The 18,961-nt window shown below is 34.9% G+C and overlaps 1 protein-coding gene across 1 annotated transcript in view; it reads right to left on the bottom strand.

Annotated features, from left to right (window-relative positions):
- Positions 1-6,108, bottom strand: part of LOC134534896 (neuralized-like protein 4) — a 58,789-nt gene extending 52,681 nt beyond the window's left edge. The window contains exons 1-4 of the mRNA XM_063373573.1: positions 5,659-6,108; positions 3,562-3,663; positions 2,486-2,599; positions 1,727-1,871 (exon numbers count right to left, since the gene is read on the bottom strand). Of these exons, the coding sequence (XP_063229643.1) occupies positions 1,727-1,871; positions 2,486-2,599; positions 3,562-3,663; positions 5,659-5,823 (526 nt within the window). The 5' untranslated portion in view covers positions 5,824-6,108. The remainder of the gene's footprint in view (positions 1-1,726; positions 1,872-2,485; positions 2,600-3,561; positions 3,664-5,658) is intronic.
- Between the last annotated feature and the right edge of the window lie 12,853 nt (positions 6,109-18,961).

Raw genomic sequence — 18,961 nt, forward strand, 5'->3', positions numbered from 1 at the left:
AAAAAAAAAACAAGCTTCAGAGTAGGTCATATGCCTTCCCTTGAGGCGTGGCGCAGGTTGGGATCCCGGGTTAAGCTATTCCCTACTTGGGTTTCCGGCAGCCTCTTGGAATCATCCAGGCCAACACAAGGATGGTTCCTTACTGTAGGCCGATTCCTTTCCCTACAACATTACTCGTCCCCTAACGTCATAGCTGACGTTGAAAAATCACTATCTTGCCCATCTATCACCGGCCGCTATCAATTGATAAATCTACTTTGCTGAAAAAATTTAATGTCTGCATGATAGCAAAAAAGTATACCAGGGCTGGGTGTGTTTACACTAGCATCTTATCTCTGCAAGAGACTTTAAAATAATAATAAAAAAAATTTAAATGACTTGCAAATGTATGGCAATTGAACACAGGTACGTACGCAGAAGCGTCAAATAAAACAGATTTAATGAGGAAATAGAAATAACGGATATAAATCCCAAAGGTAAATAATGAATTCTCAAGGGGACCATCCACGGTGCAAAAGGGTACCTATGGTGACAATGGCACGTACGACAAATGTCTCATCTCCTGCACTTGCAAGGAAGGGAGCTGGCATGCAGTGTTTTTTATAGTCTGGAGTGCAACTGTGGATTTTAAGCACTGATCCAGTAATACAGAATGGTCGTATAATAGTGAACTGGAGATCAACACTTCACCCATGGTCATGGGTAGTTTAGTATTTATTTAACAGCTGTGTTAAAATGGTATTTTTTTCCTTACATGTAATGGAAATCTTGGATATAATGACTATCGTGCGTAATGTCTTGAAAGCAGGCGTATGACCTACTCTGAAGCTTATTTTTTTGTGAATCCAGATTTTGAACATGTCCTGTCATTTCCAGTATACATTTTTACAAGTTACAACACACTTCTACACCAGAAAAATGGGCTACTTGAACAAAGATTCCAGAAGGATAGCTTAGATGGGAAATAAACTAAAAATCCCTACATATTCTCAGAGGCAATTTTTTTAGGCCTAAAAAATTGGCATTATAATGAGATGACACCTTATTGACCACTAAGTTGCAAGCACTTGGTAGTCTAATAGTCACACTAAGTTCAAAATAATTTACTGAAACGGTCAAGCAAGCAAAAAAAAAAAATGTACAGTCAAATCTCGTTAATAAAAACCCTGTTTATACAAACCTCTGATTAATACAAAGATTTTTTACAATCCCTAGAAATATATTGGAGTTATAGTGCTAAGTCATTTGTTAAAATAAAGCTGTTTTCATTAAAATGGTAAACAATTACATGTAGTAAAGAATGGTTAGTACAAATATTCCCAAATTATGTAAAGAAACAATGTGAGATTTTGTAAGTGATTTCTTAACCTCTATTTTATTCTTCTGTCTGATCTCTTTTTTTAAAAAAAAGTGTGATACAATTGGAAATTATTTTTTTTTTAAACCACAGGTGTAGCCATACTAAAAATGTATTTTACAATCAATAAATAAACTACATTTGTTATGGTATGAAATTGTATGCTATTGTAGTATGATTTAGAAAATATATACAGTATTATTTTTATTAAATTTTGTAACAGTTTGGTTAACAAAAATCTCGTTAAAGCACAGTGTGTTTGTGTTATTGAGGACAGATTGCACAACTTCCCCACTGACCACTTGCAGTATTGCAAATAACAGAAAATTTATGGAAAATGTGAGTGCAAACTCATGTCAAGGCACTTACTGTCGGGCTGGGGCGAGGCACCGGGGCTGACGATGGACACCTGGGCACACTTGCCATACATGTCTACGACTGCAAACACCCTGCTCGGGATGCCCTCGGCGGCAACCCCTTGGCACACGCTGTTCAGGTAGAACACCAGTTCTCCCTGCCAATTGCGAGAAAACAGAACTCTTACACAACTTACAAGGTTGCCAACATCTATGGTGAAATCTGTTGGAGTTTTTTTCCACAGAATTACCGTACAATTTTGGAACACTTCCCCTACACCCTAAAAATATGCTAATTATCAGTGACAAACTAAGACTTCCAAAAGAACAAAAATTTAGTCAATGTGAGAATTAAGCTCTCAAGAAACAGTAATTAAACTAAAGAAAAATATAAAGTAAGTTATAAGTATGCAGGACACGTAGAGGAGGCAAATACGTGAACAAACATTAAGTCCAGAAATGATTCAGTTTATCACTAGAGCAATTACCTCGACTGAGATACGCTGGAGCAGTGTTATGTGGAATGCCATATCGGCATGGTTGATTTGACATTACACACAAGCGGAACCCAGTGTGTCTCACTGTACACTGAAGCATCTCTAGCGATAAACAGAAGCATTGTCAAACATACGCTTAGTGCATTGTTACTTTCTGCCAATTACAAATGCCCTGCTTGTGTCCCCACAGTTTTAGCATGCATCTTGGACACACATCCGGTATAGTACAAGCACCAAATGCATAAACACACACAAGAACGTATGCTAGTTTCTACCTCCGCTGTCCTCATGACTCCGATACGGTCACCCTCCAGTAGCTTGTCGAGGTCCGAGCCGTATATCTCGAGCACAGACCTCCCGTCCTTGAGGATGGAGTTTCCTGACATTATCTGCAACAACGCGAAAGACAAAATACTGGCAAGGTGCATACATCCACATTTTGTCACGTTCCATCTCAGCGACAAGATCTTTGTATTAAATTTTAAAAGCACCAATAACAATTGGGTGTTCATAAATACAATGGCACATAATGCAAAGTTTATCAATGTAAAGTATATCTGCCAACGTACCCTACACACAGATGGAGGTCACTAAAGTACGCTGCAAGGAAGAATCGAAACAGCACCAACAGCATCAAACCTTTAGCATAGTGTATTACGACTCATCGACGTCTGATAATCAAATGCTTAATATTATACTTAAACATAGCCTGTTCCAACTGAGAGCATATATATAAAAAAATGTCGTCTGAAATGTTAACTCCTTCTGAGCTGAAAGAAAACACTTAGCAATAGTTAGAAAGTTTTCAGATTGGCTGGAATGAAACATATGTATTACTAACGTGAGAAATAATTACCACAAACTAAATCAGATACAAAGGATCAAACAGGCATGATGTAACTTACTGCTTTCTATTATGCTAGTTATTTTTAAAATCTCTAATTCTAGTTCTAATTTAGTACGTCGAAAGATCCTGGACATAACCAAAACGTGAATATCGCAATTCAAACAAATTTTCAAGACTTGTGGAAATTTTTTTCATTCGTATTCAACATACAATCTGAATTGAAACAGCAAGCATCATGTACCACATGATCAATGTATACAGGATCATGCCATCCGGATTAAAGGATTGAATTTGATAAGTGATATGAAACTTTTACCGCAGTAAATTAATGAATATGCATTAAAATTAAAATTATTTGCATTGCAAGATTATTTTGTGAACATTAACCCACAGTGAAGTTAAATGTTTTAAGGGGGGTGGGCAGGGGTGGCACATACAGCAGTCAATTCCACAGACGTGCTGCCAACCACTCACCACAAGTTCAGGGAAAAGCGACTGACTTACCCAGGAGCCATCGCGCAGGTCTGTCGCACTGGACGGGAACTCCATGGTGTCTGGGTCGCATGTCGTCACCCCTATCTCTATGCTCCCGCTCCAGGAGTTGATCTGAAGTGCGCATACACACACAAAAGGTTACTTGCACAGGGTAACTGGAAAACATGTTATAAAAAAATCCCAGGCTTTTACAGGTTTGGGAGGGGAAAAATTTCCCTGTCCACTGATATTAGTTAGTCGCCAATAACTATCAAAAATTTAAATTAAAAGTCATGACTCATGGACACATCACACTTCACTATTGCAATTATTTTATCGCTCTAGTGTCGACAGCACTGAAGTCAATATGCACGGGTGAAGTGCTGATATACTTACGAGCAAAAAGAAAAGGAGGAAAAACTTTTTTTAACAATTTAATATATGTTGGAAAGAAGGTAGAAAGGATATGTATGTGGAACTGATAAAAAAAACAAGTCTCTGCAATACTTTTAATTTTTCAGTAATCTAATGATAAAAAAAATTCCCTGGTTGCCTCAAAAATTCCCTGACATTTTCCTGTTGCTGAAAATCCCTTGACTTTGCCTCTTTTTCCTACCACTAGCCACCCTGGTGTAATAAACTGAGCTAACTGCTGAATAGTGGTCCGCAGTTAGTATTCAGCATGTAATATTTCCCACCCAGAATGTCATTAGACGAAACTCCGCTTGAATGTAAAGTGCTCTTTAATCTGGTTTTCTTGGTGTTCCACACAGATTGAACAGATTGTGTTCAGATTTTTTCCTATTCTAAAGCTTGAGTTACATATCATGTTGCACAATATGATGACTGTGTAGATACAGTGTCCAGCCATAGAGCAGTTTATTTAAAACTGTTTTAAAAATTGTTGTACGATACTGACACATTTTTTTGGCATTCACGTTAAAACTATAGCGACATTCGATAATCTGGCAAAATCCCTATCCGGCATGGCCTTGTTCCGTGATGTGCCGAACTAAACAGCTTTTACTGTAGCTAGCTATTGTGATGTTCTGCAGTAAGGCATACCCTAAAATACTATCAGGTTAGTGTGGAAGGAAAAAAGACCTTCTGAATATTTTTTTTTAAACTTATCTCAGTAAGAGTTAAATGCACACATGATTTGTATAATACGGTTTTGCATCACCATCCAGAAGCTTTAGCTATTGGGATGACAGGTCAAGCTATATTCCAATGAATTCGTTATGAATTTTCTGTAACCGTAATAATTTGTAAAAAGATTGATTTTAGAGCTTAAATTACTACATCCTTTCATTATATACCTTAAGGAACCTTTATAAATGTTATTTTGTACAAGATATAAACTGCCTAAGGATTATCTTTGGCTGTCATTGATAATTAATTTAGTAAACATTTATCTTTATTGTTTTAAAATATATCATCCCCAAAAATGAGTTTTTGAGACACATAGATATTTGTTGCTTTAATCGGTTAGGTGGAAGGCTATGAAGAAAATTTTTTACATATAATAATATGAAACCAAAATACCCAATGAAAAGGCCCTAAAATGCACAATTTGCCATGTCACAATGGCTTAAGCCCTGCCAACAAGCTTAGTATAATTGGCATACAGTTATGGTACCATTCCATTTTTTATGTAAGTACATATACATATTCAGGTATTGTAATGTAATAGCATTATCAAAAACTTAATTTTTTTACAAATCAATGTCGCCTTGACTTATCACATGTTATTGGCTTGAACACATCTGTGCCGCCTTAGGTTGGTTCACACAATTTTTGATCGCAGTGCTGATTGACACCTGACTACCATGCAAAACAAATTTAAATCAAAAATTCTACTGGCTTGGCACTATCTTGTCGATCTGCTGTATTTCTGAAGCCATGTGACAGGCAGCTTAGCATATCACTGCAAACTATTAGCACGTGCCAGGGCCTTAGAAGCAATACTAAAATTGATATTTTTAATAGTAAATAATCAATAAGGCACCAATATCTAATACACAAGTTCTTATAACATCGACCTTAAGTATATGCACACAAAATACTTATGCATAAAATCTGTGACAGCTTAGTGGGGTTTAATACAATTTAAAAATATATATTTACCTTTTTGTCTATTCTCACTTCGAACAACTGGTTGTCTACCAAGGGCTCGCTGCTGAGAACCAGTCCGCAATTGAATTCAGAAAAATTTCTTATAGCTGTCCGATTACCGTTTGTTAACGTCACCCTTTCCCCGCAGCGTCTATGGAACATTGCTGCCATGATCATTATAATTGTTTAATTCAGTTCACTTTCCACTCCATTCTGTCTGCATTCATTCATATCACACACAGATAATACCGTCATTATCCACCGACTTCTTAAAACAAAAGAAACCTATAGTTAAATTGACTGATTCACTTCAATAAATAATAACAACATACATCATTTAATCACAATAACAGCATAATATTATGGATGACATTATGTTTCAGCAACAATAATAACGAAATTTCGGCCGGTAGCCACATACAAAACTTGGTGCAGTCGTTGTTGCAGTGCCTATACCTGCACATCAGCTGTTTACCATTGTTGCCAGTTCACTCGATATGCATGGCCTAATAATTTTCCTTTACAGCCATAAATAACCATAATTTAAGAATTAAATGAAAATCTAAGAAAAATTAGAGAAAAAATAAATTATTTAACAAATACAACTTTATGTTCGGAAATAACTGTTAGATAAGTACATTTTTAATATTTAGAATCTCATTTAATATGTGAATGCTTAATAATATATATGATGATACTATAAAACTTTAAATTTTTAAGTACTAAAGTTATTTTGGGCTAAAAATAAATTAACAGATACTCATATCCAATCATCCTTCGAGGTAATTTCGGAATTCATTTTACCCCGTCATAACGATGTGAAGTGCAATTAAGACTGTGTCACACTGCCAAAGATTCGCTTTCAACACCTGCCAATGTGTTGTGTCGAATAAAGTTGTATGGTTATGGTGTCTCTGTAAAACATGGGGGCGCGGAAGACTACCCTATTGGCAGTATTCCACCTGGCCTCTTCGAAAAAGGCGGAAAAGTACCATAACACAAAATCTGCTGTACGTTCAAAGAACGAGACGGAATTCTGCCATATTTACTTATACACTCTATGGAAAGAGTACAGCAGCGTTGCCCCGGAAGTAATGTATAGAATATTCGGTAGGTAGCGCTGTCAACCCTCTAGCTGTTTCTTAGGTTAACTTTAAAGATTACAGATAGCACTTCTAGCGGTGATAGTTGCAGATAGCAGACAAGAAGAAAGAAAGTTTACAAAATTTTATTATAGGTATCGGCACTGTATTATTATTACAACGATTTTGAAAAAAAAATACATATGGTAGTTTAACACTATGGCACTGTTCCTCCTGTTTTGACGAAGGCGACAGAAAATTACCATAATGGAAGACTGCCATAACAAATATGGACGAAGGGGAATTCTACCAACATTTCTTATACATTCCACGGAATGAGGAAAACGGCCTTACTCGTAAAATCGTAATGTAACTAGATTCAAAGAGTTTACATTTTTGCACACTGGAATTATTTAAGTAGGGGAAGGCGGGGTAACTGGACGCAGTGAGTAATGGTATGCACGTCAGTATCTGGCTTAAGAAGAGGAGATGCACGTGGGAGCACTGGCACTACTATGCGGCGAAACGAGTAACTTCATTCTAGTCGAGTGGCGATGGTGTGCGGCTAAAGTTTTTTCGGATATTCGTGTTTTTTTTAAATCGGAGATTTTTCCAATAAGATTCTGCATTCATTGCATTCGAGGTAAGGAAAAAACTGTGTACTTTTGTAGAATGTTAGATGTTTATAAATAATTAGTGGTGTTTTTGCTATAATTTAACGCAGTAAGAGGTCTTGTACTTTGTAATCGTTTCAATTGTGACTGTCAGTAAACTGACATGGCGTCGTTTGGGGTATTCGTACGCAGGGATGCGTACAAGTTCCCCATCTGCGTTTCATTCACCCGTGCGAAATTTAGTAACTGTTATATTTAAATGGATCATATCAATGGTTTTGTGCATTATGAAAATAATAAACAAATATTAATTTCCCCAGTTACAAAACCAACGACATCAAGGACTGCAGGAACCAGGAAGGCGCCGACACGAAAATGGAAAGTGGAAACAAAGAGGAAAAATAAAAGGAAACACAAGCTGAACATGATATAGGGAAGCTAAAAAACAAAGACAAAGGAAATACAAAAGATCTTTGTCAAGATGATGACATTGAAGATTTCGATATGGTGGCTTTATCTTTCCAACAATAAAATACACTAATGAGATCTGTATGTTTTGTAAGGACAGAGGACTGTGATACCGCTGTGGCAGGTGTTCGGGCTAGGTCCATTCAGACTGTAGTGCTGCAGAAAATCATTCAAATTTTGTATGCGATTTTCAAGTGAAAGTATAATTATTTCAATAACTTTAATGCTGAAATAGTCTACTTCTTTGTCAAATAAAAAATTGTGATTAGTTATTTTGATGAAAATTTTATTTTTCTATATATTTGCATCTATGGTTTGTCAGTGTGTAAGTGTGTGGTTTTGTGTTAGCTCTCCCTATATGTTCATTAACAATGCAAATAATGAGTAAGCTACGTTCTAAACTATATATAATTTCATTCAAGTACCTACAAAATTATTTTAAAAATACTTAACTACAAGCTTGAATTTTAGAGGCTATGAAAAAATAAAAAAATAAATAAACTGTAGATAAATATCAAAACATGTCTGTATTTTAATTTGAAAAGAAAATAAATTTTTATGTCCCCAGTATAGTAAAAAAAAGTGTATTTTGTTATTTTAAAAAATTATATTTCCTTTTAGGGAATATTCGGGAAAATGTTTAAGCACCAGAATTGGCATAAAGTGTAATAGTATGCAACATAAATTTAGTACGTAGGATTACCCACTCAAGTCGGGTAATCTTACGCAATACATATTTTAATAGTTTAAGTAAAAATCCACACTTCCCTTTCAAACAATGTAGGTACTAATACTCGGCTATTAAACTGACGTAATGTCGCTTGCTACAAATTAATTACATTGATTTTTAAACTTTATTAACAGAAATATATTGTGTCACAGTTAAGTGCGTGCAGTTACCCAGCCTTCCCCTAAATATAAATCATTATTTAATGAGTGCAAATCCAACGCAAATATTCAAGGGTTTTCTTTAGTATTTTCATTATTAGGGTGATAGAACACAAAAAACTCAGATATTAAGTTTTTTTAATTTCCATATTAAATTATTTAAAGTCTACAAAATGTATTTTTAAGATGCTGAAATTCGAGGGAAATATTTTTGTGTAGTGGAGTTTGTTGGCAAAGGTCAAGCAGTCGCTCAAGGTCAATATGCGCTATAGGAGAGACAGGCTCGTACATAGAATGTTGGTGGGCTTTGCACAGACTTGCAGTATTTCAAAAATAAACTCTGCTAAAATTAAAGTATTTTTTTTTCTATTACGAAATAAAAATATTACTATGCCTCTTTAAAATTGTCAGATCGAATTGAAGTTCGGTATTTGTGTCTTGCGACACGTATAAAAGAAAAATATGACACATACATTAAAAAATAAATACCTACCTCACAAGACATACAATGATACATATCAATAACTTTACGACAAAACACGAAACAACACAACACACAGATTGATAAAGTTCATAGTAACTAATTAGTTATAGTAGGTTACTTTGGTTTTCAAAAAAATCTTAAACAGAAACTAAAATGGATTAGGCCTATATACAATAAATATGTAGATTATAAAAGTGTTAACTAATTTTTTGCTTAAGTTTTTTACCAATGAATGTTTCCAGATTATTCAAAAAGAGTTACAAATTTTATAGTTAGGAACTAATGGTTTTTAAAGTGTCACTAATTCTATAATTGCAAGTTTAAATTCTTAATCCAGACCGTCTGAAGCATCAAAAATGGAAATAAAACGTATATAATAATATAAAATACAAATAAAATTTATATAAGAATGTAGCATATTTAAAAGGAATTTAAAAGCCTGAAATTTTAAAATATTAATTTAAGAATTCTTTCTGCATGATTTCAATTCTATTACAATCAAAATTAGTTATTTAATTCCAAATTACGACACAATATTCTCCTCCATAGCTAATCAATTAGAAGAACAAAGTATACAATCAAGTATTGATCCAGAGAAAATTATAAATTTAATAAGACCTAAGATCTTCAAGTGCAACTAATAGTATTATCTACATGTTGATGAAAAAAAAAAAGCTTGGTATCCAATATAACTCGTAGGTCTTAAAAGAGGTCATGTGATAATTTTAATTAATTGACTTATTTTTTTATCATAATTTATACAATAAATGCTATTTAATTCAGAGAAGTTTGTAAACTTGAAAACCAGATCCGGACACCTGAAATATCTTGCTGAATAGTTTCACAAACATATTTCCCAATTATATATTTTATCATCAGTATCTTTTCTTGATAAATTCTTGATTACAGGTGGAATATAATTGATTAAATATTAAAGAGTAGTGGAGATAAACTACTACTTTTCGGAACACCGAATACCATGAAAGTGCATTCAAAGCTTTTGATACTTTCCAACACAATCTTACGATTAAAAAATTATCAATTTTAGGCCTCGTCAAGCATTACGTGGAATATATGTACAGGATGTAACAACAAAATTCATGTTACAACTCTTGAGGGTAGAAAGCTCTTATTATTTGCAACCATTTTTGCCAATAAACATGTTGCCGGAAACGCGTAGTTAAGCCCCTGTAGCCCCAGAAAGAGTCAGCGTAGGCAACCCGTTGGGCTTTGTGCGAGACAGACGATGCTGTGGTGAATTACGTGTTTACGACGCCGGGCAGCGCTCGAGAGGACTGTACGATGTCGAATGCTGACCCCCGCTCCTTTTTATTTCCGTTGGTGGCGCCCTCACCTCTATTCTTCCGTTCGTGCCGTGCCATAGCACTGCGCAGCGTGACATCGCAGTGTGTTTTGATATCACTGGTGGTCTGTCGTTGACTGTTCTGTCGTACAAGCAAACTCGTGGTGTCATTTCTTTCGCTGTGGTTCTGAAAAGGGCGACGTTTTAGTGGAGCTCAATGGAGTACACGGACATGCTGCTTGTTTACGGGGAAGCTAGACAAAATGGACGAGCCGCCCGTCGTCTGTACGAAGAACGATATCCGGGTCGTAGTTTCCAGCTCACACCATGTTTGCAAGACTTACTCAGCGAATGCGTGATACTGGTATATGTGCCGTCACAAGACCAAATGCTGGTGCTCCACGCATGGTTCGTACTCCCAGTTTTGAAGAAGATGTACTTCAGAGATTTGAGGAGAGTCCGGATACAAGCACAAGGGCAGAAGGTTCCGATATGGACGCTGACAAAATGGCTGTTTGGCGAGTTCTTCATGAGCAACTCTTGTACCTGTACCACCTTCAAAACGTGCAACATATGGGTCCGGCGGTCTATCCTCTTCGCATGACCTTTTCTCGTTGGTACATTCGAAGAGTATTGAGGAACCCCGAGTAGCGGTTTTATTCAGCGATGAAGCCAAGTTCACTCAAGACGCTATTCTCAATTCGCACAACAGTCATGTTTGGAATGATGTCAATCCGCATGCAACGTGTGTTACAGCTCGCCAGGAACGTTTTTCAGTTAATATGTGGGCCGGTATTGTTGACGGCGTACTCATCGGGCCTTTTTTTCTTCCGCCACAACTTACCGGCGCCGGATACCTCCACTTCCTTCAGAACGAACTACCAGGTCTTCTTGAAGAGGTTCCATTGCATGTCCGACGTGTGATATGGTACCAACATGACGGGGCACCACCTTATTTTTCCCTGCAAGTGCGAGAGTATTTAAACCAAACATTTCCAAAGCGATGGATTGGACGAGCGGGCCCTGTCGCATGGCCGCCAAGGTCACCGGACCTAACCCCGTTAGATTCTTTCTGTGGGGTTACGTAAAATGAAACGGTAGAAGAGCTTACACAACGAATCATTGAAGCGTTCGAAATCATAAGGTCGACTCCACACATGCTCCAGCGTATCCGTGAAAACATGATTCGCCGTTGCCACCTCTGTGTCGCTCAAGGTGGGCGTGTTTTTGAGCCGTTGCTTTAGGCTGTCACGTTGTTAAAACGTATGCAACAATTTCAATGTTGTGAAACAAAGCCGAAGCTGTGATTGATTTCAGAGTGAAATTAAAATCTGTGCAACGATTAAAAAGGTTATTTCTCTACTCGAACGCCCACACATCCACAACATAACACTCTACAGCGGGTTGCCTACGCTGACTCTTTCTGGGGTTACAGGGGCTTAACTACGCGTTTCCGGCAACATGTTTATTGGAAAAAAAATGGTTGCAAATACTAAGAGATTTCTACCCTCAAGCGTTGTAGTATGAATTTTGATATCATTGATTAAATATTAAAAACAGTACTTGTGGAAGGGGAGGACAGAAGCCAGTCTCTCCTCCGTAAACTCTTTTACAAAGATAATAATTTAAAATACATTTTTAGGCTATTTGACGATCCCTTAAGTGCTTTTGAATCTCCTGCCATTGTAAATTTTGTAAAATAAATTTTTTTGTCTAAACAAATCTGGCCACTTTACCACCACCCCACCCCCCCTTCCCGGTTCATTTTTTACTACGTTTTTTGACAGGTTGCACTAAAACATATGCCTTGTTAATAGAAGTGTAAACAAATATACACATAAAACAAATCAAAATACAAATCTGTTTAAAGAAAGTCAGTATCTAAGTGAATTTCAAAAACCGTGTAGTTAATTGAATAATATTTCAACCGACAAACAACATTTTAAATAATGGGTAAATTAATTCAGGATGTAGTTTCGGACATACACTATTACTCATTAAACTGTATGTCATGAGAAACATCAATCTGTTTGTGCCTTGAGAAGGGAATAGATCTCTCTCCCGAAACGTCGCAACTGTTGTCTTGGAAAAAAAAATACTGTGTTATTCTGTGCTACCATCGTTGTGGTTTTCAAAATATCTGTTTTGTCGCTCAACTGTTGCTTACGGTGTTGGTTTGTGCTATCGTCGCTGTTTTGTAACATCGCTGGGTTCACATGTGCGTCTCTGTATATCAGTTGTTTTTTTTTTTCAATTTTTATCTGTTAAATTTCGTCGTTGCGTTATTCTGTTTGCCGTTGTGCACCGAAAATTTCTTTGTAAACGGAACATATATATTCATATAAACTTAGATATTTGTTAATTTGTACATTTACATGGAAATAACTGTATCACTACAAAATAGTGTCACCATTTGTGTTTTGTGTTGCCCCAGTACCTCCATATTTCAAAGTAATTTGTAAACCCTTGTTTTAATAGCTTCCCAGTGTTATCTGCGCATATTAAGTACTTTAAAACAAAAGAAAGCCAAATTGTTGAATATTTAATAGATTATATTTTCCATGGTTTTAAAAAAATTTGCCGAATGTACACATCAATTGAAGTATAAAATTATTATCCAATTTTTGTAAGAAATACTCAGTTATACCTCGATAAAACGTATTTGAGATGTGCAAAAATAACCAAAGCTATGTGGTGTACAAAGTTATAATATATTTCTTTTAGTATCGCAAACTATTCCTTGTCAACTGTTTTACAATAGAATATTTTGTAAAAGTACTGAAAAATCAATTCTGTGAGTTGTACAAAGTATTTTTTCGACTTTATTTGCGGTTCTTGTTGCTAATGTCTCGTTGTTGTTAGCTCACAATGCTTTCTATGTAATTTTCTATCTGGTTTGATGTTCCCTGAGTTTCGCTCGTTTTCTGTATGTTTGCACATTTATCTTTCTTGTCTGTTATTGAGGTTTCTTATGACATACATTATAATCAGCAATGGTGTATGTCCTAAATCTAAATATATATAACTCAAAGGTGACTGATTGACATAGTGATCTATCAACGCACAGCCCAAACCACAGGACGGATCGGGATGAAATTTGGCATGCAGGTAGATGTTATGACGTAGGCATCCGCTAAGAAAGGATTTTGATTAATTCTACCCCCAAGGGGATAAAATACCACTCACTGACTCACTCATCACGAGATCTCTAAAACTATACACAATCGATTGACTTGAAATTTAGCATAGTTACTCTTTTTGTGATGTAGACGCTTACTAAGAACGGATTATGCGGAAATCCGATCCCAAGGGGAGTTTCGGGGGCGTAATAAATCAAAATTTCCAGTTTTTGGTAGGAAATCACCATGGCAAGGCTGTTGCTTTGTTGATGCTTCATTCGTCTCTATGGCAACGACTATTTCATTGTTAGTGCAGTCCTCAACACCGTTGAAATTTTGGCGGGTACTTTAAATATCAAAAATTGCCCTTTTTTTCAAGTATATATATTTTACAGGCTTGAAACTTCACAGTAATGTACCTTATGTTACGCAGGATGACATTTTCCAAAAATTAGATCCCATGGGTGGTTAAAACCAGGCAACAGTGGGTACTTTGTCTGCATGAAAACAGGATTTTGCATTGTTCATGCCTTCTGCGTCTCCATGGCAACGGGCATCGCGCGGCAGTGGCGTACCCACAACGAGGGGCATGTATAATGAGCGGCGCAAGAGTGATCTGCCTGTAGACTGCCGTAGCGAAGTACGGGTACATCAGTTGTACGTTGCGTGCACGAGTCGGGAAACCATCGATGCTATTCATTTTCTATCCGGTACATTAAACAGCATTGTAATAAATTTTCACTGATTTTTTTTTACCATTACTGTAAATGGGAGATGTGGCTTAATTTTTTTCCATTAGTATAGCCGTGCGAAGCCGGGTCGGGCAGCTAGTTATATATATAATCAATCTCCCCAATTGCAAGAACCATTAAAAAAAGAAAAAAAATTAAGTTTTTATTTGGTATTTGAAACCCGTACGTTTGCAAAAATAAATGTATTTAAAATAAAATGATATATTATTTCGTAATAATCTCAAAATATCAAGTATAGTATGTATGGATAATTTAATTTCATAACGAAATTATTATATCAACTTAAGTTGTTGAATTGAAGTAAAGGTTCGAACATAATAATTTAAAACAACAAAATTATAAGAAAAGTGAAATCTCTTGTAGTTTTTTTTTGTACAAAATATTTTTTTTTGGACGAAAATAAACATACATAACCATTAAATGAACTTTTGATACTGTAACAGTTAAAACCAAATACACGTAGAAATATTACTCATCCAAAATAAAAACACTGAATTTCAATTTTTGTTACAATTTAAAATTACAAATAATTAAATAGCGATCTCACTGCGATGTGCACAAATATTAAATAAAAACTTTCTGTAGTTGTGTACTCAAAGAAGTTCATGTTTAATAATCCCGATGATTTAATTAAGTTTCTGAGGGTTTCATTGTATGAAATAAAACTTTTATGCTCTTGCTTAACCCTGAGGTAAGCTATTACCGTACCAAGAATTCTGTACTCAGGAATAAAATATAGTTGTATTCAAATAATGTGAATATTTCTCAATAAGTAAGTAAAATTTCACAAAACTAGTGTCATCTAAATTCTTAGTCTTCAGAGACTGATCGATTTAAGGTCAGCACTATCATTACCTAAAATACCGGCGATGTCAGTATTAAATGTATCTTTTAATTTGACATCTCCAACACTATCATTGATTTAGTACTTAATTTAAGATTTTGAAAATGCCTGTTTGAATAGCTTTCCAGTATTAGCTGCGCATATTATGCACGGTAAATAAAAAAAAGCTAAAAGTGAAATAACAAGGTTAACTTTTATGTGGCTTTAAAACCAAATAAATAAAATGTTATACAATAACTTAATACTTGAAAGCACACGCATATTTTAACTAAAAACAATTTTTAATATCTAACATTTATTTCAAAATAACTTTACCATCGACAGTGCAAGCTCTTACATATGTTTTTACTAGTCTATATTAATATATAATTATTGCAAGTTTGTTTGCAGGAAAGTAACTAAAAAATTGCCAGACTAGTTATACAAATTATATTTCACTGTTATGAAATTACATAATTCATGCTGAACGAACAACATAAGATCACATAAATTTGTTCGTTACCGAGGTTAGATGTTACTGCACGATACTGCACGTGTTAATGACACCTTGGAACTACAGTAAACTCGTGGAATAACATCATGTCATTGTTAAGAAGACTGAAAGTATCCGTTCTACTACTCTGGTTCTGGGGTAGAGCGCCTGCCTTGTGACTTGTAGGACCCGGGTTCGCGCCCTGGCTTCTCCAAGGTGGATTGCCCAGATAAAATGGTGGCATTTTCTCTGGTAGGAATACAATCCCTTGTAACAAGTCAGGCTATCAAAGAAACGCTGGGTGGAACAGAAAAAAACCTCCCAGGTCGCTTCCAAATGGGGAGCTTGTTTCTTTTCTTGGGCTCCCCATGCGGTGGCCATTCCGGGGGTTTCTCCGGGGGACCGGAGTTTTGCAAAAATATTTTTTGTAGTTTTGTAGCGTTTTAGTTTTAAATAACTGTAGCATTATCATACATTTAAAACATTAAAATATTTTGCTTTTGTACAATTTTGTGCATCAGTCAGTGATTGAACACACCATTTATCGGTATATATATTCTTGAAGTATTATAGACGGTAAAATTCTAGTCAGAAACCTTTGTTTTGTATTATTTTAGCAGTTTTTGACCGAAAAATATTTACAGGCACATGAATTTTATTCCTAAAAATATTATTTCTGTAAAACAACATAGTTGTGTACCAGTATAAATCCAGATGTAAAAAAAAAATATTATATTTATTTCAACATGAGCAAAGCCTTTGATACTTTCCAACAAAATCTTACGATTAAAAAATTGTCAATTTTAGGCCTCGTCATGCAATGCTTGGTATATATGTTTTAATTGTCTTACAAATAGACGCTTTGCAGTCAAATTTGCAAATGCAATTTCATAGTATTAGGTGTTCCGCAAAGTAGTAAGTAGTTTATCTCAACTACTCTTTAATATTTGATAAATGATATTCCAAATGTAATTAGAATTGATCAAGAAAAGATGCTGATGGAAAAAAAAAATTGGTAAATATGTTTGTGAAACTATTCAGCAAGATATTTCAGCTGTCCGGATCTGATTTTCAAGTTAACAAACGTCTCTGAATTACGATAGCATTTATTGTATAACCTTTAGTCAAAAAAAAAATATTTTTATTTATCAGAATTATCACATAGTAAGTAATGACATTAAAGGTGGTGTCTTCTTTTAAGACCTTCGAGTTATATTGGATGCCAAGCTTTTTTTCACCAACATGTAGCAACACATGAAGATCTTTAGGTCTGCATCAAAAGATTTTAATTAGAAAAGAATTGAAAGTATGCAGAAACAGTTCTTAAATTAATATTAAATTTAAATTATTTTGAATATGCTACATTCCTATATAACCTATTTGCATTTTCTATTTATTAGACGTTTGATCAGTGATGCACTTTTTATTATAAACATTTTATTACCATTTTTGTTGGTTCAGACATAATGACTAGGTTTGGATTAAGAATTCCAACTTGCAATTACAGAATTAGTGACACTTTTAAAACCATTATAATTATAACTCCTTTTGAATAATCTACAAATATTCATTAAAACTTTTGTAATCTACATATTTATTTTGTATACACCATTTTAGTTTCGGTTTAAGATTTTTGTGAAAACTAAAGTAACCAATTGTCGCATTGATGTGTATCAGTGTATATCGTGTGTTAATGTGTTTTTGTTGTTATTTTATGTCATAATTCTTTTATAGGTGCTGTAAGGTACAACAACTGAATTTCAATTAGATCTGGCAGTTTTAATGAAACAGGATAATATGCTACGCATAGTAATATATTTTTATTTTCTAATATAAAATAGACTAATATAAAAATACTTAAATTTCAGCAGAGTTTATTTTTGAAAGACTGCAAGCATGTGCAAAGCCCATCAATATTCCAAATGTACGAGCCTATGTATCGTAGGAGTAATGCTCGTTGCTATGTATCCCCTAGAGTGCCTGTGCTGCTTGCCCTGTGCCAACAAACTACACTACACAAAATATTTCCCTCGCATTTCAGCATCTTAAAAACACATTTTGTAGACTTTAAATAATTTATTATAGACATTAAAAACCTTAACATCTGAGTTTTTTGTGTTCAGTCACAGAAAACATTACATAAGAAAATCCTTGAATATTTGCGTTGGTTATGCACTCAGTAAATAATGATCTACAATTACTTCAATTATTCCAGTGTGCAAAAATGTAAATTCTATGAAGCTAGTTACATTACAATTTTACGAGTAAGGCATTTTCCATAGAATGTATAAGAAATTTTGCCAGAATGAAATACTAGGTACCACATGGAATTTTTTTTTAATCGTCGAAATAAGAATACGGTGTTACCTATATAACATTTTTGGAAACATTTCTTACATTTCTTTCTTCTCGTCCGCGATCTGGATATGATTTGTTATTGCAACTATCACCGTCTGAAGCGCTATCTGTACGTCTTAAAGTTAACCTGAGAAACAGCTAGAGGGTTGACAGCTATGGTACTTTTCCGCCTTTTTCGAAGAGGCCAGGCGGAATACTTTCATTATGGTAGTCTTCCGATATGGTAGTCTTCCGTTTCCCCAGTGGCTGGTCTGGTCTGGCCATCTAACTGGTCGTGCTATGTTACTGACTGGATATGTCTGGTTAAACGACTGACACGTAGAACTGCCCTTAAAACACATTAAGAGGTCTCGCTTTGCCTTCTAAGAAGACTACGAAAATCGAGAAACACTAGTAATTTGCATTGTTTATTGTACTTGTAGAATTTACTGTGTGTATGGTAAACCCTATTTGTTCGAGAACCAAGTGTAATACGCTTTCAAGATTATGAATACATCTCTTTACCTGTTGCATTATGTAGAAGAGTCTGTTAAACACAGTATCGAGAAATTCTGTCGGGAAGAATAATAAGATTATGTCAGCAAGTGATATGGTTTGACCTTATCTTCAGTAACCCGATTGGAAGTATTAAAGTAGTAGGGTAGAATTTACATAGAAAATAATGTTTGTAAATGCATTGTTTTATTTTTTTCCACCTGAAACCGAGATGTAATGGTGAAACATTAAATTTAGGTGATTTTAATTTAATAAATATTTTTAAGCAAAAATTAATTTTTTTACAATGATGAAGGTTTTAACCAAGGCCAGTTATCGTTAAAATCAATATATTATTAGGTTGGGCTCAAACCGAGACTCCAAAAACCATAATTTATTTTTTTATTAAAATTTTATTTAATATTTTTACAAATTTATTTATTATTAATTCGATTTT

Source organism: Bacillus rossius, chromosome 8 (assembly GCF_032445375.1).
Source record: "Bacillus rossius redtenbacheri isolate Brsri chromosome 8, Brsri_v3, whole genome shotgun sequence".
Taxonomy (NCBI): Eukaryota; Metazoa; Arthropoda; class Insecta; order Phasmatodea; family Bacillidae; genus Bacillus; species Bacillus rossius.